The sequence below is a fragment of the Artibeus jamaicensis genome, unplaced genomic scaffold, assembly GCF_021234435.1.
Source record: "Artibeus jamaicensis isolate MK-2021 breed Jamaican fruit bat unplaced genomic scaffold, CSHL_Jam_final scaffold_916, whole genome shotgun sequence".
NCBI lineage: Eukaryota > Metazoa > Chordata > Mammalia > Chiroptera > Phyllostomidae > Artibeus > Artibeus jamaicensis.
In genome coordinates, this window is record NW_026522059.1 from 32,017,002 (window position 1) to 32,041,872 (window position 24,871).

The 24,871-nt window shown below is 39.0% G+C and overlaps 1 protein-coding gene across 2 annotated transcripts in view; it reads left to right on the forward strand.

Annotated features, from left to right (window-relative positions):
• Positions 1 to 24,871, forward strand: part of RAD54B (RAD54 homolog B) — an 89,693-nt gene that overhangs the window by 52,367 nt on the left and 12,455 nt on the right. For both annotated transcript variants that reach the window (XM_053661237.1, XM_037131159.2), the window contains exons 5-9: positions 2,828 to 3,109; positions 6,139 to 6,301; positions 9,267 to 9,492; positions 9,759 to 9,966; positions 19,143 to 19,282. In XM_053661237.1, coding sequence (XP_053517212.1) covers positions 2,828 to 3,109; positions 6,139 to 6,301; positions 9,267 to 9,492; positions 9,759 to 9,966; positions 19,143 to 19,282 — 1,019 coding nt within the window. The remainder of the gene's footprint in view (positions 1 to 2,827; positions 3,110 to 6,138; positions 6,302 to 9,266; positions 9,493 to 9,758; positions 9,967 to 19,142; positions 19,283 to 24,871) is intronic.

Below are 24,871 nucleotides of genomic sequence, written 5' to 3' on the forward strand. Positions count from 1 at the left end.
ATAGTCAGACTCAACCGGCCATTTTTACACAATACCCGGAAAAACAGTGTGGGAAACAAAGTTCAGGATTTTGAAGAAAACCTTCTAGAGATTTAAAGATGTTTGAGAAAGTTATTACTACATATCAAAAGTGAAATGAGATATCCTAGAGTTAAAGAGATTTCTAGAGATGCCTCAAAATTAATTTTATTCTTGTCTCCTATTTCCATACTGAGATTAACAGTACAGTCAGCCCTCTGTATCTGTGGGTTTTGTGTCCCTGGATTTAACCAATTTTGAATCTAAAATATTTGGCAAAAAAAAATCCCAGAAAGTTCCAAAAAGTAGAACTTGAATTTGCCATGTGTCAGGTGCTGCACTGAATCCACATGAATGAAGTGATGCGTAGGAATGCTTTGCTGTAGCCTGTATGCTAGGTTAGATGAAGATACTGCACCACTTTATATAAGGGACTTGAGCATCTACAGGTTTTGGTATCTTGGGCCCGGAGCAGGGGGAGAGGGTACTGGAGCTAGTCCCCCACGGACACCAAGGGATGAATATAATTGGATGCTACAGTCCCCCCTTATCCTTGATTTCACTTTCTGAGGTTTCAGTTACCCCTGGTCAACCATGTTTCAAAAATATTATCAATAAATGGAAAGCTCCAGAAATGAACAATTTATAAGTTTTTAAATCGTGCACTGTTCTGAGTAGTATGATGAACTCTTCTGCTATCCTGTTCCGTCCTATCCAGGACGTGAACCATCCTTTTGTCCAGAGTACCCTTGTTGTATATGCCACTGCCCTTTAGTCCCTTAGTAGCCCTCTAGGCTGTGGAGGTACAGTTGTGCTTATTTTCAAGTAACCCTTGTTTACTTAACAATGACCCCAAAGCACAAGAGGGGGGGTGCTATCTTTAAGTGAAAAGGTAGAAGTTTTTGGCTTAATAAGGCATTTTTATCATCTTACATCATTACAAAAAGAAGGGTGAGTATAATACAATAAGATATTTTGAGAGAGAGAGAAAGAGGTCACATACATATAACTTTAATTACAGTATATTATACCATATTTTTTGGACCATAAGAAGCACCTAGGTTTTAGAGGAGGAAAATAGGAAAAAAAACTTTGAAGCAAAAAAATGTGGTAAAATATTTAATAACATAAATAACATACTATTTCACCAATGTAAATGTAAACAGAACTCAGCAGCAGCATTAACAACCATTAGTCCTCCCAAATTTCGGGAAGGGGGAAATGCATCTTATAATCCAAAAAATACGGTAGTTCTAATTATTAGCTATTGTTAATCTCTTACTATACCTAATTTATAAATTAAACTTTATAATAGGCATGTATATATAGGTAAAAACAGTATATAGAGGGCTTGGTACTATGCATGGTTTTAAGCAACCAGAGGAGGTCTTGGCATGTAACTTCCATGGAAAAGCGGGGGGGGGGGGGATACCATACATGAAGATAAACCTGTAATGTTCATTAATGTGGAGAGGTCAAGACCATGGTTGAATTCAGATAGTTCGGGGAGTAGAGCAGTTGGTCTTCAGCATTGAGGAACATCAGCTAACTAATTTTTTCCTATATTGGAGCATTAAAATAAAAAAGTGCTCCATTATAAATCATTTAGGAATATATGTTAAGTTACCAGTTAGTACAGATTATAAATGGTAGCCCAGTTTTAATAGGGCAAATTATGTCAATTTCCAGCTAGTTTAAAAAGGCTATATTTTCTAAAACGTGAGTGTTTTATTTTTTAGAGTTTTAAAGAAGTTTGTTGTCCTCCAGGGGTGTCCATCCCGAGGGCCCATGGGCCGCATGTGGCTCAGAATGGCTATGAGTGAGGCCCAACACAAAGTCATAAATTTACTTTTTAATTTACTACTTTTTTTTTGGCTTACCAGTTTTAATTAGTGTTTGTGTATTTAATGTAGTTCTTCTTCCGGTGTGGCCCAGAGATGCCAAAAGGTTGGACACCCCAGCACAGTTCTTGCCTTGCTGTAATCATGCTATAACTGTGTGTTTAATGTAGGTAGGCTTAGTAGTCTAAAGCTTCACCAATAGCTATCTGGTTAATGGGCTCATTTTCAGCAAATTCTGACTTACTCATCTACATTCCTTCAGCAACTTACACATGGCAGTACTTAATAATGTCTGTTGAATTAATAATAATTCAAGCAAGCTTGATATATTAAAATATCCAGCTTTTTACTCAGAGCTAGATCTTGAATGATCAGTGGCCTCTTGCCACAGCTCTGTTGTAACCTTCCTGTCTCATGCGGAGAGTATGGTAAAGGTTGTAGCAGATGCTTTTATCACTAGTTATCCTTCACACTTGCAGCTTTTGTAAGTGGAAATAGGGATACCATAGTGTTTCTCTATTTTGTTCCCAAGGAAGGAGGGTCTGTCTAGCAATCCAAACTCTTTTCTTGTCTTGATTTTCTACAGAGACCATAAAGCTATAAGAGCACATACATTAGGCTTTATTTTCAACAATTAAAAAAAACCCTTGCTTTCTCTAAATCTTGGCTAACTTTTATAGTTATATTATTTATTTTTTCTGGTATCTTAGTGTTTTTTGTCTCCCCCCCCCCAAAAAATGATAAATTTTATTTTCATTCTGGCTGATGGGTTGTACAAGGCTGTTTGGATTCAAAGCAGTTTCTATCCTGTACAGTTATAAGAAGGTTACTATGGTATCATTGATTGCCATCTTAGACTGTCAGTAAATTAAATTAACTTTTTTTAGTCTCAATTTTATTTATTTATTTATTTATTTATTTATTTATTTTTTACCCCTCCCCGCCCCCTTTTCATTCTCAATTTAAAGGCACTGGATATAAATTCAAAGAGCTTGAAGAGATCGGAGAGGGCCATACAATGATGATTGGTGGAAAAGAAATAGAAGTCACAGGTGTGATCTCCCCAGACGATTTCAACAGTGGCAGGTGTTTTCAGCTTGGAGGAGGAAGTCCTGCTCTATCAAGTTCTTCTCAAGCTGCCAAGAAGAGTTTTTCTAACCCTGTAAAAGGGGTCTATAAACCAGGTTCAAAGGAGAATAGGCAGAACAGCTTCCAAAATTGCAAACCACGCCATGACCCACACGCCCCAAGTAAGATTTAAAAGATAGTTTGAATATTCTGTTTTTCCTGTGAAAAGATTTTTGGTATGTGAATTTAAAGTTGAAATTTTCTTAGGAAGTTCTTGGGTGAGTCCTGACTGTTGTGGCTCAGTGGGTTGGGTGTTGATATGTAAACCGAAAAGTTGGTCTGCCAGTCCCATTCTGGGTCAGGGCACGTGCCTGGTTTGTGGACCAGGTCCCTGGTCGGGGGCATGCAAGAGGCAACCAATCCATGCTTCTCTTGCACATAGAATTTCTCTCCCTCTGTATCTCCCTCCCCTCCCCTCTCTCTAAAAATACAATAAATAAATAAAGTCTTAGAATAATGTTTTCAGTCAGATTAAGGGGTAATGCTGATGTTGAATAACAATATATAGTTTGAGAATAATTTTATAAGTAAATTCATAATTTCAGGAAACAGTAATCAAAATTCTGTACATGCATTGAAGGAAAATATGCAAATTATAGATGTATATACACATAATTACATGTCTGATTTTGGATGAAATCTGACATTTAGTAAGGGGAAAATTAGTAAATTAATGAGTCAGGATTATGATTTTTATACTTCCGTTTTGAAGATTGTGTCTTGATTACATGCGTTATCATATTAAAATATTAGATAGTAAGATGTCGTATAAAGAATTCACATTTTACTAGTGAGAATTTAGTTTAATCAGTTAATTTTCATATTAATGAATTTAACTAAAAATCACACTAAAAAAATAAAATAGCCTGTGTTTTAAAAGTCTTTTTCTGCTTATTTATTTATAAAATTTGGTTGTTCACTCAACAAGTGTTTCCTGAGTATCTTTTTGTAACGGGCCCAGACATAAAGCTCATTAGAGCTTCTCAAGTGGGGAGGAGACAGACAGGTAAATTTGAATATACTTAGTGGAATAGTTGGGGCGTAGAGTAGGCTTTTGTCATAATAGTAGTGAAATAAATGTGTATAAAGTAGCAATTATTTTCCCTTTTTGCAAGTATTATGGAAACAGGATTTTTGAAATAAAGGGGCCTTTGAGATCACTTAGATCAATCACTTCAGAAGCTGAGGCCCAGAAAGATGAACTAACTTGTCTAAATCCAAGGAATTGTTGGCGTAATTGGGATAAAAACCCCAAGTTAAAAACTCCCACCTTTATATGAACTTACTGAGACTGAATGGAAAAATAGACAGTGGAAGTTTATGCTTCTGGTTTTTTTCATCTAAATATTTTGTCACATCTGCTCTTTTAACAAGCTTCCTTCTTTCCTTTATTTTCCTGTTACGTAATAGAGGGCGTTGGGGCCCGAACAAGAATGTTTATTTAGAGACATGAGCTAGAGTCCTCGTTTTGCTACTGACCTAACTGGTTCTTTGACCTCTTAGGGTAGTTACTTTCCTCACTAATGTGTTCCTACTCCTGTGTAAAACGTAGGTTCTGGTAGCTATTGTACCTTAGAGACTTAGTGTGCCTGGTATATACTGTATACAATAAATATTTGTTGACCGAGTGAATGAAAAATTTTGTTGTAATAATTTATATATGTGTACATGTGTAAATGATATATAATTGATCATTCTTATTTATTTTATCTTGGGTAGAAATAGGTTGTAGACATAAAACTAAAGCATGGGGTATTTTGTTAGCATTAAGCGGTGCCTCACTGTGAAGGTAGAGAGGCATCTTAAATATCGAACCGGTGTCCCATCGTCATGGTAGATTTATGCGGAAGGTGGGCACTTTGCTAGGTGACTGCACACAGTCCTTGTGGCTTGAACAGTATAGCTCTTTGTTTTCTTCTTTTTCCCTTTTGTCCTTTTTAAAAGATAGAATAAATGGGGCCTTTTTGGGGGGTTGGAAATCTACAAGGAATGCACTCTTGCTTTGCTGCTGGGATATAGAGGAAAGCCAAGGGCTGAGTTTTCCATTTTCACTTCCTAATCCCCCACCTGCCAGGAATGAACCTCGAAAATGAGAATTCTTTTTACTTGCTCAGAAGCCTAGGAAGATCCACAGAAAACTTTTCTCTGGGTAACTTAAGGGTAAACGCAACTAAACTTTCATTCCTGTGACCATCTATTTCCTCATCGATGGATATTTATTTAATCTGCAGGAACCTGTATTTTATCTTCCCCCCTCATCTCCTGTCTTTTTCTCTTTTTTTTTCATTTGTCTCTTTTTAAAAATCGATTTCATTTTTAACCATGGTGTACACATATAAATATATTAAAAAGTAACTTTGATGAATTTATTATGTAACATCAGATTTATCAGTTGAGGCTTGCTATCTAGTTATATTTGATTTTGTATTTTTGGTGGTATTTTAATAAATTTTAAAAATTGTATTAGCATATTTCTAAAGAATTACATTATTATTCTATGATTACTTCATGCTACTTTGCAAAGATTCATAAGATTGACATTCATGAATATAGTAATTAACTTGAAGCAAATGATGGTGGTGAAGTCAAGGGAAAATTCTCAGTTCTTCTGATTAATAGCAGTGGTCATTGTTAGTCTGTACAGTACTGAACATAAAGGGAGCCTTTGTGTTAAATTTCGGGAGCCTTTCCAGAATAAGGAGCTGTGAGCAAGAGTATCTTGGCAAAATTCCAACTTATGCTTTTTGTTGGAAATAGTTCTCTTTGCTTTGAGACTGGCTTAGTAAATTAAATGTCATGGCTTAGTGAATTTCTTCATAGACAATAGTAAATTTCAGTGGTTTGAGAGCACTCTGAGTATATGAAGTTTGGGAAACTGTAATTCTTTGCAGGAAATCTTACATCAGTAATACATGATATTTTATTTTTAAAAATTTGTACTCCTGTTTAGCATTAGTATTACTAAATTTGAAGCTTTGTGGGTTTTTTTTTTTTGCTAAAAATGATTGCAAACAGTTCTAGCTTGTGAGTTATTAAAGCAAGAGAATGTAGTTGCTAAAAAAGGGAAATTGCAATTCATTTATAATTACGGGTTTTTTTTTCAGTTTTTTAAATTTAAATTATTTTATTGTTGTTCGATCTTTTTCTTAAGACTCCCTGGTTATGCCACGACCAGGCAGTGACCATCAGTGGGTGTTCAATAAGAGCCGTTTCCCTGTGGTGGACGTTGTGGCAGATCCGCATCTTGTGCATCATCTTCGGCCACATCAGAAAGAGGGGGTCACGTTCCTGTATGAATGTGTGATGGGAATGAGGTAGGAAAATGCATCATCTGTCGAGTCTAATCTGAGTTTTTATTTAGCCTGTAATATCATGGTTTTCTAGGTAAAGCCTGATTATAATGATTCTCAGAGGGTCCATCTTAAATTTAGTTGGAAATGGTGAGCGATGCTTAACGTGTTCATTTATTCTAAAAGTGGTTCTTCATGTGTGTGTTAGCCATGTTGCTAGGAGCCGGGCATACAGGGGTCAGGACCGTAGTCCTTACTCTTTATTTGTAGAAACACAAATAAATGCAGTTGACCTTCATGTGGTACAGTAAGAGCTCACTACTAGTATGATAACGGGGTATGCATACAAAGTGGAAGAAGCCTTACTTTTCCTTGTGAGAATTTTAGGAAAAGGTTTTCTTCTTATCTCACCTCTACTTAAAAACAAAAGGATCTCTCTCCTTTTAAATTGCGTTTTCTGTTGAAGAATTCTAGTATTCTCTCTTAAAGATATGATAGAAGGCCACCTCTCCACATTTAAAAAAAAAAAGAAAAAGGAATAAGAATCAAATGTCCCTGCTAACATCTTGCTATATTTCCTTCCAGTTCTTTTTCCTTTCTTTTTTTTAAAATCCTCCCACGAGGGTATGTTTATTGGTTTTAGACACACACACACACACACACACACACACACACACACACACACACAGAAATGTAAATAGGTTGCTTACCACATGGGCCCCGACTGGGGATCAAACCCGCATCCTAGGCATGTGCCCTGACTGGGGATGGAACCTGCAGCCTTTTGATGCACAGGACACTCCAAGCAACTGAGCCACCCAGACAAGGCTGTTTTGTTTTCAGTGTAGGCCCTTGATTTTTAAATTGGTCACTTAATAGGGAGTTGGGATTGTCAATTCCCTTACACTCTTAAGAACCTCTCAAATGGTGACAAGTTAAGGGAATGCTTTCTCCAGGAAATTGTTTAGACTCCTTCTCTCCCAGATTTGCTCTTCTTCTCTTTGGAGATCTTATCTCATTTGGCCTGGCAATCATCTTTGATTTCTTCTCTTTCACCTTCTAAATCTAATCAGTCCCAAACTTTTAATTATTTTGACTTTGTGTGTGTGTGTATGTTTTAAATATTTTATTTATTTATCTTTAGAGGGGAAGGGAAGGAGAGAGGGAGAGAAACATCAATGTATGGTTGCCTTTCCTGCGTCCCCTGCTGGGAACTGGCCTGCAGGGAACTGGCCTGCAACCCCGGTATGTGCCCTGACTGGGAATCGAACTGAGATTGTCTGGTTCGCAGGCCCGCGCTCAATCCACTGAGCTACACCAGCCGGGGCTTATTTTGACTTTTTAAATATGATTTGATTCTTAATCTTTCCTGGTACCCCACTGCAGCATCTGTGGTAAATGATGTGATAAAATTATATTTTATCTGGATTATTATAGTGACTCTTGATTTGTGTATCTGCTTCTCATGTTCCTTAAATCCATTCTGCTTATCTCCACCAGCTTGATGTTTCTGAAAACAGTTCTGAACGTGGCATTCCCTTGTTTAAAATCATTCAGACTCTCAGAAGTGAGAGCACTATTTGCTGATGTGTGACGGGTACCACCCTGGTGGTGTGTGGAGTCATTTTTGGTACACATGAGCAAACCTTGCTTTTTAATTTTAATAGTAGCATATTTTAGCTAATGTATTACTAGGGAAAAAAGCCCATTTAACTTCTGGTTTCACAGATAAGTTAAGCCTAGGAAGTTTTCAAATAAATCTAAATGAAAAGTGCTGATTTGAAGAGAAATAATAAATAAAAACATACGGCAAAAGCTGTGATAGTAGTCATGAAAGACCGATGTTTGGGAGACTGACCTACCAGATACACTCAGAGCTTTCAAGGACAAGCACCCTCGTCCTTTGTCTTCTGCCTGTCTTGCCCAGTTCATAGCTTTGTGTTTCGGTGCTTGGAATTCAGTTCAAGTTCCAGCTACACTGAACTACTGAATCTGTGTAGTGAGCTATTCACCTTTTAGAACTCTGCTCAAGGTGTGTCTTCTCAGTGAAGCCTTTCTTGCTGTGTTCCCTTCACCGTGAAAGGATGGATCACTATTTTTTCTCTGTCATTCAACTGGCATTTGGTCTTGCCTTGGCAAATTATTGATCATGAATGATAATAGGGGCTACAGTTCAGGGGCTGAAATTACAGTGTGTAACTTTATTTCTATACTTTGAAAGGAAAAACAGATACAAAATTGCTTTTTGGTTATTTCTAGCAATAAGGAATAGAATGATTAACAAACTATACTTGTTTTTGATAATATCCTTAATTCCCTCAGACTTTGTAACTTTTTAAATATACATGTCAAAGGGCTTTAAAAACTATAGTGGTATGAAATACCACTTATAATATTCCTTATAATAATTTTAAATTGCATTAACTTAGTAGATCTGTAGGATAACATTCTTACCAAGTTATGTATATTAGATTAACTATTTAGTATTTAATATTTCTTGTAGGACAGGGAGAAATTTTTGCTTGAGGTTTTTATTTAGAATCAGGGGATCATAAATACAGCTTGATAGCTCTTGTTGGTTAAGGTTACAATATATTTTAATTGTTTTGATACCTAATATCAAAACTGATAAAAATTGATAAACTGTTAGTAATAAAAAGCATAGTTAAAATACTCAACTATAGATATGAGACTGGTATTCTGGTCTCTCTTAATATATACATATAATAGTAATAGGTGATTTAGATTCAACTCTGGATTTGTTTTCGTAATTTTGTACATAATAAATATATAATGAATATAATTATCAAAGATGCAAAAGAGATATGTTGTACATCAGCCAAATGAAAAACTAGAAAAAGTGTTTAGGGGGTAGAATTTATTTTAATTACAAATTATCAGTTTCTGGTTCTTGACTCATAACTAATGATGTTAGGGGCATAAAATGTTTTTCTATTGTGATTAAAGAATTATAATTCCTTTCTAACAGAGTGAATGGCAGATGTGGAGCTATTCTTGCTGATGAAATGGGTCTAGGGAAAACATTGCAATGTATTTCGCTCGTCTGGACACTGCAGTGTCAGGGACCCTACGGAGGCAAACCAATAATAAAGAGGACGCTTATTGTCACACCTGGAAGCTTGGTGAAAAATTGGAGGAAAGAATTTCAAAAATGGTTAGGAAGTGAAAGGATCAAGATATTTACTGTAGATCAGGTAAGAGACTTAAAAGGTTAACCTTGGTCATCTTCTAAATCTAGTTTTTCAAATCAATACTGCAATTTTTATTCTCTCGGTACAAGTTTTTTTCCAAGTGTATTTAACTCTCCACCTCTGTTGCAGAAAAATGGAATCTTGGCATACAATTTGGCTTTGAGTTAATGTATTCTAATACTTGATTAATGGCTGTGAGAAATATGCTCCTTAAATTTCATTTCACAGTTTCTTCCCATGATTTGTTAAGTGTTTTCTTTTTTTTTTAGGACCACAGAGTAGAAGAATTCATCAAATCTCCATTTTATTCTGTCCTGATCATCAGTTATGAAATGTTACTTCGTTCCTTGGATCAAATTAAGAGTATAAAATTTGATCTTCTAATCTGCGATGAAGGGCATCGTTTGAAGAACAGTGCAATTAAGACAACTACAGCCCTCATTAGCCTCTCTTGTGAGAAAAGAGTCATTCTGACTGGTCAGTATTTACTTTTAGGAAGACGTGATGGAACTGTTGCCTAGTGAGCACGTAAGACTTGTATTCTGATGTTTGGCATCCAAAGCATCCATGGTGTTGGATGGAGCTCACGTTAATAAACCTGTGATCATTGAGCCTTGATAGGATTGAATTTTCAAATCCCTATGTAATCTTCTGCACCCCAGATTTTTAAAATATGTTTTATTGATTATGCCATTACAGTTGTCCCGTTTCCCCCCTTCATTCCCCTTTACCCTGCACAGCCCCTCCCACCCACATTCCCCCTCTAGTTCATGTCCATGTGTCAGAAGTTCTTTAGCTTCTACATTTCCCATACTACTCTTGCCCTCCTCCTATTTTCTATCTACTGTCTATGCTACTTATTCTCTGTACCTTCTCCCTGCCTCTCCTCCTCCCACTCCCCTGCTGCTAACCCTCCATGTGATCTCCATTTTTGTGGCTCCACTCCTGTTTTAGGTGTCCACTTAGTTTGCTTTTGTTTTAGGTGTGGTTGTTAATAACTGTGCGTTTGCCGTCCTTTCACTGTTCATATTTTTTATCTTCTTTTTCTTAGATAAGTCCCTTTAACATTTCATATAATAAGGACTTGGTGATGATGAGCTCCTTGAACTTGACCTTATCTGAGAAGCACTTGATCTGCCCTTCCATTCTAAATGAAAGCTTTGCTGGATAGAGTAATCTTGGATGTATGTCTTTGGATTTCATGACTTGGAATACTTCTTTCTAGCCCCTTCTTGCCTGTAAGGTGTCTTTTGAGAAGTCAGCTGACAGTCTGATGGGCACTCCTTTGTAGGTTACTCTCTCCTTATCTCTTGCTGCTTCTAGGATTCTCTCCTTCATTTTAATCTTGGCTAATGTAATGATGATGGCCTTGGTATGTTCCTTCTTGGGTCCCACTTCTTTGGGACTCTCTGAGCTTCCTGGATTTCCTGGAAGTCTATTTCTTTTGCCAGATTGGGGAAGTTCTCCTTTATTATTTGTTCAAATAAGTTTTCCACTTGTTGCCATTTCTCTTCCCCTTCTGGTACCCCTATAATTCGGATGTTGGAATATTTAAATATGTCCTGAAGGTTCCTAAGCCTCTCCTCCTTTTTTTGAATTTTCGTTTCTTCATTCTGTTCTGGTTGGTTGTTTATTTCTTCCTTCTGGTCCACTTGATTGATTTTAGTCTCAGTTTCCTTCCCATCAGTATTGGTTCCTTGTGCATTTTGCTTCATTTCACTTAGTGTAGCCTTGATTTTTTAATCTATTTTGTGACCAAATTCAGCCAGTTCTGTGAGCATCCTGATCACCAGTGTTTTGAACTGTGCATCTGATAGGATGGCTACCTCTTTATCGCTTAGTTGTATTTTTTCTGGAGCTTTGATCTGTTCTTTTGTTTGGGTCTTTTTTTTTTTTTTTTGTCTTGACATGCTACATAGTGGGGGGCAGAGCCTTAGGTGTTCACCAGGGTGGGTCAACCCAGTCACTGGGTTGTGACGCTGTATGTGGGGGTGGAGTCCAAGAGGGAACAATGGCATCTGTTCCACTCTCTCTTGGATTTCAGTCTCTTCCGCGCTTCCCCCAAGCAAACTGGGTCCTTCTGGTGCTGATTCCCAGGTGGGTGGGCTTGTACACATTCTAGGACCCTGTGGGTCTCTCCAACAAACTCTCCTGTGAGGCTGGGAGTCTCTCCCAGCACCTCAACCCCCACAAGTTTTTTCAGTCAGTGCTTTTAGGCTTTATGTCCCGGCACTGGGGCCCTGGGTTGCACGGTCTGTCTCTCTGCCTGCTTTGCCTGGTTTATCTGCGTGCGAATGTGTGACCACAGTCAGTCAGCCGCTTTGCACACCTCACTGGGTCTGCTTGTTTTCTCCCCATGATCGGGTCCACCAACCACCGCTTTTTCCTGACGTGACCCCTTTCCACTGGCCACGGACTCTGCCCCTCTTACCGGTCTGGATGAATGGTTGTTGGACCTTCATACAGTTCAGTTTTCTGCCTGTTCTGGTTGTGTGTTTGTTTCTAAATCTTTGTTGTCTTTAAATTTGGTTGTGTGAGGAGGCACAGTGTTTCCACCTACACCTCCATTTTGGCCAGAAGTCAGTTTTTGGGTTTTGAGGAATAAACAATGGTATCATGGCAAAGAATGTAGGGGATGGTGGTGGACTGCCTGTGCCTGGTTCCCAAATCTCCCATTTATAGCTGTGCAGCTTTGGGCAAGTTATTTGACTTCTCTGTGCCTCAGTTTCCTTTTCTGTGAAGTAGGGATAATAATACCATCTACTTCATAGAGTTGTTGTGAGGGTAAAGGAGTTAATCCATGTCCAGGTCTTGGGAGACTACCCGACACATGGTAAGTGTTTAATAAAATATCTGTTATTTTTATACGTGTATGTGCTCCATGCACATAGTTTACTGCTAGCCAAAGTTTTTGGTCCACAGAATTGGGAAAGGTAGGATGGACTGTCCTTTTCTACCCACCCCTTTATAGCTTAAGACTTACATTAAGACTAGGCCTGAGTAGCTCAGTGTAGCTGTTCTTCCACACCTCACCTTGGTCTTATGTGGCCTTTTCAATTTGCAGTCTGGCAGCAGAAGAAAGAAGAGAGTTCTGTTCATTACTAGTATTTACAATCCCTCCATTTTCTACTCAGGGCTTCATTTCCCTATCATCATCTGGCCTTGAAACCTTAAGGCCAGATAAGCAAAGGGAAAAAAATATATCAATTCTTTTGGAAGAAATGGACAGTGCATGGTTGTTCTTATTATATCACAATCTCTTGTGACATTTCTTCCTTGTGTCCTTTATGCACATCAGTGTGCTCTTCTTTGACGTGAAAGTGAGGAGAGGGAAGGGGTGTGACCAGCAGCTTGTTCCTCCACTCGTTTGGAGTAGAAGTGCGTCCTGGAGCAGCAGAGAAACCCCTCCCCTTTTCTTCTCCCTAGGGCGGGGTGGGGAGGCTGACCCATCTTTAACTAATTCATGGTCATTTGACTTTGTGTAGGAGGATTGTGTTAACCTTTACCAAAAGTGACTTTTAAAACTATCTGTGCTTTTAAAAAATCGTTTTGTGAAATGTTAAATGATTTAGATTTAGCCACAGATTTAGTCACAAAAGGAAAGGGAGAGAATCTTAGTTATTCATATCCCCGAGATTTAGTAGATGACCAACAAGTGTTTGCCAGTGATGATAGTAATGTGGAAACTGGAGGAGAAAAACTAGTGTTGTATATTTATAAAAGGCTATTTTTAAAGAAAAAAAATGAGTTGAGGAAACGGAACATTTAGTTTAGTGGTTTACGTATGTTTGGTTGTTTGAGGACCTGAGTGGATTCTTCGTATTTGATACCCAAAGTCACAGTTAAACTTCTCAATTACCCTTTGATTTTGAAACCTTAAGGCCAGATAAGCAAAGGCAAAAGAAATTTTAGTTGAATTTAATTATGTTACTGGATTAAAGGGGTCCATTTGCCTGTGTGCATCAGAACCCGGTAAGAGATGAACAGTAGTTTGCAGCAAAGAAAGTTAAGGGCTTATTTTCAGGAAGTGGCCTACTCCCAAAGACAGAGGAGCTAATGCTCAAAGGCCTGGCTTCCCAGTGGCTTGCAGGGGATGGTTCTATAGGAGAAAAACCATTAATCATGGTGACTAAGGGAGGTAGGGTCACAGTCAGGGTCTTGGTGGTTGACGCTAGGGTAGGGGGTCATCAGTCATCACATCTGTCCTGATGTTGGCCATGGCTGTTGTGTAGTCTGGCATCACCACTTTTCTGGGCCTGGAGCTGAAACAGAACTGAGACCAAGATGTTATCTCTAGTTTGACTGAAACTCTGTCTCTGGATCAACAGACCCAAGGCTTTGTTCCTCAGATTATTTGATGCAGACCAGAACCTCATTTTCCTGAGGGAGTGGACGTGCAGGGGGAAACGAGGCAGGAGTATCAGAGTGATGGATGAGGCCAGTTTGAGTCAAAAGGAGAGAAAGGGGAAAAGGTCATATTAAAGAAACCAAGTTTCTGTGTGGTTGCAGTTACGCTGTGCGAGAAGAGAACACCAGACACTGTTCCTTTTTACTGCCCAGTGTGGGGTCAATATTGTTTATTGGAAGAGTAGTAGCAACTATTAAGTGAAAATGGCATCAGAAGGGGAAGAAAAAGATAAAAAAGAAGAGTGAGAAATAGGAATTACTGGAAAGTATTGACAGTAAGGCATAAAAATATAATTCCCATTTGAAAATCAGATATTTTATTTAGTAAACATGGACAATTTTATTAATATTCTCGATGATAAGCAAATTCTAATTCAACTAGCATTCCAAATTAAATTTAATATTTACGGTAGAAAACGGATTCTGGGACTTCATTCCAAAGGACTGTCCTGGCTGGTGGGACAGTTTCACTGGAGGGTATAGAGCAGGGGTGTCAGACTCATTTGCACCGGGGGCCACATCAGCCTTGTGGATGCCTTCCAAGGGCCCAAGGTCATTTTAGGACTGTGTAAATGTAACAACTCCTTAACTAGGGGCAAGGAGCTCTCCATTCAGCCCTGTGAAGGCAGCTGCGAGGCTGATGTGGCCCCCGGTGAGAATTGAGTGTGACTCCCCTGCTGTAGAGCATCGCCCTGTTACTCTTGCGTTTGTCATCTTTAGCTTCTTTCTGTGTCCCTGTGGTTGTCACTTGCTGCCACTTGAGCTATGAATTTAGGTTAGAACTAGCACACACTAATCTCTTACATTTAGAAATACATGTGGTTGGTTTTATCTCTTCAGAATTGTCTGAATGAATTCTTTTTTATAAAGACAAGCTATTTCACTCCCAAGGTGATTTGTTTCTTATTGTGGACATACATGAGTATGTGCAGTGCTGTGTACATAATAGGTGCTCAAAAACTTATCTAAGAATCAAATGAAAATAATTTGGATTTTGTTTCCTGATGTTTTCTTGCTTAGTGTTGTGTAGCAAGTTTAGTTAATATTTATTGGAAAGTGGTTAGGATTCACTCTGATTAATAGAGGTGTGTTAGAATGCTAGGCTTCCCTAACAAAATATTGCAGACTATGTGACTTAAGCAACAGAAACTTATTTTTTACAGTTCTGGAGGCTGGAAGTTCAAGATCAAGGTGCCAGGTGGTTTGGTTTCTCCTGAGGCCTCTGGCCTTGGCTTGTAGATGCTATCTTCTCTCCATGTCCTCTCATGGCCTATCCTCTGTGTGTGCATATCCCTGCTGTCTTTCTCTTTCTCTTCTGAAAAGGACATCAGCCCCTACCCTTATGACCTCATTTAACCTTCATTACCTTCTTAAAGGTTCTGTCTTCAAATATAACCTCATTGGGAGTTGGGGCTTCAACATACGAATTTTGGTGGGGGACACAATTCAGTCCGTAACAGAGGCAAATGATTATTACAAGACGTTAGATACCCTTTCATATAAAAAAAGAGAAATCTGAGATTTGAAATAACATTCTTATTAAAGACTGAAAGTTAAAAATAAGCCCCCTCACACAGAACATACATGCATATTTCTTTGTTCTTTATATAGAGAGATAAAATACATATTTATTCATATACACACATGCATATCAAAATACACATAATGTAAATATTTTCCTATGATAATGCATAATATTGAAAACAAATATGGTGATGAATATCTATAAGCATATACTTTTATATAGCTTTCTAGAAGGGGAACTATAGGACCTAAAGGACAAATGTATGTATGAATGTGTATAAAGAGCGCTTAGAGCTTTTTATCAGGGTTTGAGAGGAGGGTATAGGTGTAGGTTATGGTAGAGTTGTAGTACTTGGGTTGCATGGTAGATACATGTCTTAGAAAATGACAGTAGAACAAAGAAAAAGTATTTTGTGTGTGTATGTTTTGGGATGAAGGTAGGGAAAGAGAAAAGGTCTTTCATTTTTCTAGAAGTTGTTTTTACAAAGCTCTGAATGTAGTTTTAGTGAAATACCAACTTGAATGAAAATCATTAATGTTCCCTTTTTGTTGTTAAGGACATTGCTGCTTGACTTTTATTAACATTAAGTTATTTAGCATCTTCTACAAGCTCTCTCTGGTCTAGAATTGGAGAAGAGCACTAACAGCAGTGAATTAGGGACTAAACTACCTCCAAACAGCCTTTCTGACAACTCACAATGATACTCTGTTAGCGTATTGCTTTCTCTTATAGCCACACACCCTTCTCTTCTGTTTTCCCTCCTTCCTCTTTCCTTTTTATTTTCTTCCCTAAATCCTTTTATCTTCCTTTTGTGTTTGGCCCTTTTCTTTTTTTAAGTTTTGCTTTTTCCTGTTTGTATTTGGGTGATTGCAGATGCTTATTCTCCCACAAAACATCAAGACTGCAGCTAGTGCAGGCTCAGTGGTGGCGATATAGCAGCTCATCAGGATTTTGGTTCTTTTTGTCTTCCTCTGTGCTGACGTGAACTTCCCTCCTGAGGTGGGTAGCAGGTGACTGCGCGGAATTCCAATCACATCTAGATGTGATATGCAAAGGAAAGCAGGGACTGGCTCTTGTTCGTTTGTTTTCTAGAATGAGGAAACTTTCCCAGAAGCCCTGCCCTCACTTCCTCTCAGGTCTCATTGCACTTGGTGGGTGGGTCACGTGATGATGGTGGAAACTGTGGGTGCCCTTCCTAGTTCACCTTCTCTGGTTGCACCCATCTGTAGCTGTTAGGACTGTTGATTAGACAACTCATGTCTTCTGTCTTTTCTGGAGAATTATCCCAGGTTGAGTGACAGCTTGCTTTCTCACCTATAGCTTGCTTAGTGATTGACTCTATATATGGGTAAGTGAAAATTGCCAGCCCCCTTGCCTCAGTGTAATTTTAGGACTAACTTTATAGTAGTTTATGCTCTGAGGCTATAATAAAGCTTGAGCTAAATTATAGCTGAGGCCATCCTTGCTTAGTCTCTCCCCCTGCTGTTTTTTGATTCCATTATTCCCTTACTCCTGAGACCATTCCCTCCATAAATCATCTGCAGCCAAGTCCTTATCTTGGGCTCAGGGGAACCCAGTATGAGACACAAACCCTTACTACTACATCAGTCATTGACAGAGGGTGGGACTATCATGATTGGCTTGGACTCATCACTTGGGTGGATGAATGTTTGTACGCCAACCACGTAGATCCTTAAAACTTCCCCTTTTCCTTCTTATTTTTCCCATTCTCCTTATTTTTATTAGTCATTATCATGGATTTTCTTTTAAAGGGTTAACAAAATGCCTACTGACATAAATATATTTATTCTAGTCTTAATGTAATGTGTCTAAAAATGTAGAACTGATTAGATATCTTAAAAGACTAGTAAGCATGGACGACTTCAGCCAAGATGGAGGTGTAGGTAGACACACCGCACCTCCTCGCGCAACCAAAATAAGGACAGCGACAATTTAGAAATGAAATAACAATCAGAACTGACAGAAAATTGAACCGTATGGAAGTCAGACAACCAAGGAGATAAAATAGACACATTCATCCACACTGGTAGGCGGGGACAGAGTTGGGCTGCCGGGCGGAGAGGGGTCTTGGCACAAAAAGCGTGGCACTGGGTGAGCCAGACACCCCAGGAGTGCAAGATGGCAGTGGGCGGACCCTGAGTGCACAGATGGCAGCTCGCAGACCCTGGGCATGCAGCGGGTGGCAAGGGACAGACCCACTGATTCAGCGATTGTGAAGCCAGGCACTGCATGCAAGGTGGCTGGCTGACCTGGCAGTCCCACATTTGTGCTCAGATAAACCAGGCAAAACTGGGGAGCAAGACAGATTGCGCAACCCAGGGTCCCAGCGCTGGGAAATAAAGCATCAAAACATTTATTGAAAACACCTGTGGGGGTTGAGATGCCAGGAGAGATTCCCAGTCTCACAGGAGAGTTTGTTGGAGAGACCCACAGGGTCTTAGAATGTATACAAGCCCAACCACACGGGAATCAGCATCAGAAAGGCCCAGTTTGCTTGGGGGAAACCGTGAAGGGACTGAAATCTGACAGAGCGGAGCAAGTGCCATTGTTCCCTCTTGGACCCTGGCCCCACATACAGTGTCACAACCCAGTGACTGGGTTGCTCTGCCCCTCACTATGTAACAGGCGAGACAAGACAAAAAAAAAATGGCCCAAACAAAAGAACAGATCAAAGCTCCAGAGCAAATACAACTAAGCGATGAACAGATAGCCAACCTATCAGAAGCACAGTTCAAAACACTGGTGATCAGGATGCTCACAGAATTGGTTGAATTTGGTCGCAAATTAGATGAAAAAATGAAGGCTACACTAAGTGAAATGAGGGAAAATATACTGGGAACCAATAGTGATGGGAAGAAAACTGGGACTCAAATCAAAGGAGTGGACCAGAAGGAAGAAAGAAACAACCAAACAGAAAAGAATGAAGAAACAAGAACTCAAAAAAAAAAAATGAGGAAAGGCTTAGGAACCTCCAGGACATCTTTAAACATTCCAACATCTGAATTATAGGGGTACCAGAAGGGGAAGAGGAAGAGCAACAAGTGGAAAAGTTATTTGAACAAATAATAAAGGAGAACTTCCCCAGTTTAGTTCACATATATTTAGTGGTCAGTTCACATATATTGTCCCTATTATTTTTTTTCTAATACCACTGGGAAATTATTATCTTCCCACTTTTATAAGTGAAAAAAAAAAATCCTGAGTTTAACTTAAAAGAGCTGAGGCAATTTGTCCAAAGTCACACAGTTATAAAATATTAAGAATTACTGCGGGCTGTGGAACATTTATTATGCTCTAGACCCTGTTCTAGGTATAGTATATGGATTAACTCATTGGACCCACACAACCCTGGGAGCTACTATTATTATCCCCCTGTGGCAAATAATAAAACTGGAGTGAGGGACTTGCTCAGGGTCACTCAGAGAGTAAGTGATGGAGGTGGGATTTGAACCCAAGCAGACTCCAGAATTTACACTCAGCATTATGCAGTACGGAATAAGAATTTAATATACAGTTAAAACTAGAGTTAAAGTTTATATAATTATTAATATAATTTTTTCAACTTGATTTCACTGCTCTTTTGTCCTCAGTTTTAGGGACTTGGCTTACATTTAGTCCTCTTATGGGGAAAAGTACAAATTTCCATTTAGACCTGTGATTGTAAAATCCGAACTTGACCTCATTGCTTTTATCTTTTTAGGTACTCCAGTTCAGAATGATCTGCAAGAATTTTTTGCGTTAATTGATTTTGTAAATCCAGGAATATTAGGCTCTTTGTCATTTTATAGAAAGATATATGAAGAGCCCATTATTATATCAAGACAACCTTCTGCTTCTAAGGTATGATTTATTTTAATAAATTTAGGTTAAAAAAGAGAGCAGCATGAAAAGAGCAGTGTGTCTGGAAAAATTATCTATAACTTGGGTAATTTCTGGTTCACAGGCCCGCGCTCAATCCACTGAGCTACACCAGCCAGGGCTTAACTTGGGTGATTTCAATCTAGGAAAATATAAAGTAGTACAGTGAATTTCTTTCCCTTCACAATCCTTCAACTCCTGTATTCCTTATTTTAGAAAATAACATCACTTGAAAAAAATGTGTATAAATAGGTACTTCACAAAGAGTTCTAAATGCCAGTAAACATATTTAATGCTCATTTTTACTGGCATTGAAAATGAAACCAAAATAACTGAAGTAACTTGTACTTTTCTATAGATGTTTCATTTGGTTGGATTTGCATAGGAATAGCAAGTGTAGGTGACGGTGTTCTTTACTGGTTGGAATGTAAATTGGTACAAATGGAGGTGAGTTTGGTAATGTAAATTGAAAGCCTTAAAAGTGTGTATATCTTGTGGCTTCCTACAACTTAGGAATTTATTATAAAGAAAAAATTTGCTTGTAAGGGTAAAAAATTAGAAACATAATAAAGGAAACAAACTAATTGGAAGTAAACTGAGGTAAGTAAATGGCTAGAGTCTACGTGTTGTATAAACTCAATATTTCATTAAACTAAGATATTAATAGTTCTAAAAAGCATCATCATTATATATTCCGACAGGAAAAACATGTTGTAATTGTAAGAAGTCGCTAATTGTAAAAAGCACCCTATTTCAGAGATTTGGCAGTATAAAATATTATATCTCAGAATTAATAAAAAATGGTAATTGTTCAACAGATATTTATGGAGCATTTCCTATGGACCAGGAACTATAAAAGCAGTGGTTTATGCAAGTATTTTATGACATGGAAAATGTTTATGATACCTTATTTACCCAACATATACATTAAACACCTAAAGTTGGCCAGATGCTAAATACTAGACATTTGAAATGCAATAAGCTAAACTGAAGCTTCATAGCTTGAGATCCACTTTTTGTTATAAAAAAAAAGAAGCAAATAAAACATTAGATAATTTGCATATTTATGCCAAGAAAAAAATACCTGGAAGATACAGATGAGCCTTTTTTAAGTAATTCTTTTTATTTTTCAGTTACAGTTGACATACAATGGTATATTAGTTTCAGGTGTACACCCCAGTGATTGGACATTCATGTCACTTATGAAGTGAAAACTCCTATTACTCTAGCACCCCCCCCACCGCTTACATAGTTACTACAATATTACTGACTATATTCCTTATGCTATACTTTATATAACCACGGCTATTTTGCAACCTGCCGATTTGTACTTCTTATTACCTTTCCCTTGGCAATCATCAAAATGTTCTCTGTATCTCTGAATCTGTTTCTGTTTTGATTGTGTGTTTAGTTTGTTTTTAGATCCCACATTTAAGTAAAATCATATGGCATTTCTCTTTCTTTGTCTGAATTATTTCACTCAACACTATACTGTCTAGGTTCATCCATGTTGCAGATGATATTTCATTCTTTTGTTTTTCAAATATTTTATTTTCTTAGAGAGAGGGGAAGGGAGAAAGAGAGGGAGAGAAACATTCTAGTGCCTCTTACATGACCCCAACTGGGGACCTGGCCCTCAACCCATGCATGTGCCCTGACCTGAAATTGAACCAGTGACCCTTTGGTTCGCCGTAGGCCAGTGCTCAACACACTGAGCCATATCAGCCAGGGCTCATTCTTTTTTATGGCTGAGTCATAGTCCATTGTATGTATGTTCCGCTTATTTATTTACTTATCTATTGATGGACACTTGGGTTGTTTCCATATCTTGGCCGTATCTTGTTCATTATTGTAAGTAATGCACATAGAGATGTATATGTCTTTTGGACTTAGTGTTTTGGTTTCCTTTGGATAAATACCCAGAAGTAGAATTGCTGGTCCTTCTTTGTCTCTTGTTATCACCTTTGTTTTAAAATCTATTTTGACTGGAATTAAGTTTTGTTATCCCAGTTTTTTTTCACTTCCATTTTCATGAAATATCTTTTCCATCACTTTCAGTCTGTGTGTCTCTTTTTCTTTTTTTAAAGATTTTATTTATTTATCTTTAGAGGGGAAGGGCAGGAGAGAGGGAGAGAAACATCAATGTATGGTTGCCTTTTGTGCATCCCCTGCTGGGAACTGGCCTGCAGGGAACTGGCCTGCAACCAGGAATGTGCCCTGACTGGGAATCGAACCGCAATCCTTTGATTCGCAGGCCCGTGCTCAATCCACTGAGCTACACCAGCCAGAGCTGTGTGTGTCTTTTGATCTGAAGCGGCTCTGTGGTAGACCGCATATGTATGGGTCTTGTTTTCTTATCCATTCAGCTATCCCTTGTCTTTTGACTGGAGCATTTAACTATATACAGTTACAGTGATTATTAATCACTGCACAGTTATAACCATTTTGTTATTCATATACATATACATGAACTTCTATAGCTTTTTTTTGGTCTGGGAAGCTCTTTATCTGTCTTTTAATTCTAAATGATAGCTTTGCAGGGTAGAGTAATCTTGGTTGTAGGTTCTTGCTTGTCATTCCTTCAAATAGGTTTTCAGTTCCTTGCTCGGTCTCTGCCCTCCTTTTGGTACCCCCACTATGTGGATGTTTGTATGTTTGATGTTGTTCCAGAGGCCCCTTAACATAGCCTTATCTTTGGGATTCTTTTTCTTTTGATGTTCTAATTGGGTGTTTTCTGCTGCCTTATCTCCCAAATTGCTGATTTGATCCTGTGCTTCATCTAATCTACTGTTGATTTCCATGTTGTGTTCTTTAATTCAGTTATTGTATTCTTTATTTCTGTTTTTTTAATGTTTTCTTTTTTTGTTGTTTAAAATTTTTATTTATTTATTAATGTGAGAGAAATGTGAAAACATCGGTTGGTTGCCTCTTGTACCTTCCCTGACTGGGACTGAACCTGCAACCTAGGCATGTGTCCTGACTGGGAATCTAACTGGCAACGTTTTGCTTTGCAGGATGACACCCAACTGAGCCACACCGGTTGGGGCTCTATTTTTGTTTTTATTTTTCTATCTCTTTGTTGAAGTTTTCACTAAGTTCATCTACTCTTCCCTAAATTCACTGAGCATTCTTTTAACCAGTGTTCTGAACTCTGCATCTGGTAGATTGCTTGTCTCCATTTTATTTAGTTCTGTTTCTGGAGTTTTGTTATGTTCTTTCATTTGGGAAATGTTTCTTTGCCTTCTCATTTTTGGCTGCCTCCCTGTGTTTGTTTCTGTGTATTAGGTAGAGCTGTTTTGTTTCCCATTCTTGGTAGAGTGGTTTTATTAGGTACTAGGTGTCCTGCAGGGCCCAGTGGTTCAGTCTCCTTGGTCACCTGAATCACTTGTTCCAGGTGTGTCCCTTGTGTGGGTTATGTGTGCCCTCCTGTTGTAGTTGACTCATGATTTCTGTTGTTACGTCAGTCGGAGGGATTGACCCTCGTTTTTAGGACCAGCCTTGATTGCAGTGGAGGAGCTACTGTGCAGGGGCTAATTATACACAGCAGGGTTTGCTTTAGTGGGGCTCTGGTGCCTGCACACTCTGCCTTTTGTGTGTGTTGTTTGTGCAGGTAGTTGGCTGGTACTCTGGTGTAGTGTGAAGCTGGCCACTGAGTGTGTTGAAAGGTGCGGGTCACAGATAGCTGCTGCCTGTGTCCTGTTAAGGGCCACCTGTACTGGTATGAGCTACAAAGTGATCTACAGATGGTTGCCACTTATGCCGGGCTTAGAGGTGCCTCGGAGAGGCTAAGGTGTGAACCGATTCTGGCCACCACAAGTGCTGGGCTTGGAGCTGCCTAGTAAAAAGTACAGGGCATGACTGAGACCAGATGCTGTTTCTTTGGGATTTCTGAACCTTTGAGATTCCCGAGAGATTTTTAGGAAAGCCTGCAGCATCAGCCAAGCAAGGCAGGCCATTTGTTTGGCACTTGGAGAGACTTGGGTGGAGTCAGGGAGGGTAAACAGTGTTAGCCAAGTGGGTGGAAACTTAGATATGGCTCCTGCTTGTGCCAGCAGTGGGAAGGCTCAAGAAAGAAACAGTGGCCTCTGCCGGCACTTCTGTCTGGGAGAAAGCTGCCCCTCCAGCACTGGGACTCAGGGCCAGTGACTCAGAGTGAGTGACTCAGAATGAGTCTGCGGGTCAGCTCTTTAAGAGAAACGCCTGGGAATTCGGCAGCTCTTCATGTCACTGAGCCCCAATCTCCATGTGTTTTTGAAGCCAGAAGTTGTGGGGACTTATCTTCCTGGCACTGGAACCCTGAGCTGGGGAGCTTGGTGTTGGGCTGGGACCGTTTGCTCCCCAGGGGAGACCTCTGCAGCTGAGATATCCCTCCAGATCTCTGACCACCACGTGTAGGGTGGAAGCAGCCTGGTTTTTGTCCCCACCCCTCCTACAAGTCTCAGTAGGATTTCTTCGGTACATCCTTAGTTGTAGGATTTCCGTTCAGCTAGATTTCAGGCAGTTCTTCATGATGGTTGTTCTTAGTTTAGCTGTAATTTTGATGTGGTCATGGGAGCATGCGAGTACTGTGTTTACCTGCCCTGCCATCTTGACTGGAACTCCTCCACACTCATATTCTTAGTGGTCGGAGCAGGGGCTGTATTAGGAGATCTTGGAGATGCCTCTGGGCCTGCTTTCAGTCCCAGACGCCTGCTGTCTCCAAGAGGACGAACGCCCTTGCCCTTTCCCTGGCTCCCACCAGAGTACCTAGCGCAGAGTTGGTATATATACAAGTCTTGACAACAGTAGTTCTTTCTGGTTGATTAAAGCTGGTTTTAATTTTTTTATATTTACCTAGTTGTATTTAGTGACTTTTCTTCCCTGAACCTATTTTTGTTATAAAAATTGAAAATAGTTCTAAAATATAAGGGGAATTTTCTTATTCATAAACAAATATATACATATGAGATTAATTTGAAAATATTTTATTTATTTATTTTTATACTCACCTGAGGACGTGCTTATTGGTTTTCCAGAAAGGGAAAGGGGAGGGAGAGAAACATTGATGTGAGAGAGAAACATGGGTCAGTTGCCTTTTGCAACCTAGGTATGTGCCCTGACTGGGAATTGAACTTGTGATCCCTTGATTTATGAGATGATGCTCCAACTAACTGAGCCATACTGGCCAGGGCCATATGGGATTTATTTTAAGCTTCATTATGAAGTTCTGTATATTCTAAACATTTTATATAGAGAATTTGAACATATATTTTATTCACACCGAGTTTTGATTTTGTAAATATGCTGTTATTTATTCCCCCCCCCCGCCCGGTCTCCCCCCGCCCTCCCATTCCCCCCCCAGTCCTCATCTCTGTGTCTTTCATACTTGTTCCTCAAAATCCCTCCCCCTTTTTCCCCTTAAGTTCCCTTCCCTCTCCCCTCTGGTCGCATATGATTTTGTAAATATGCTGTTATTTAATGAATAATGTGTAATGATTTTGAAAGAATCTGCAGTACTTTGTTTCAATAATTTCCTATAGGCTTAATCTTAGGATCAATAACTTGTCAAAATATTAGCTTACAAGAATTTGC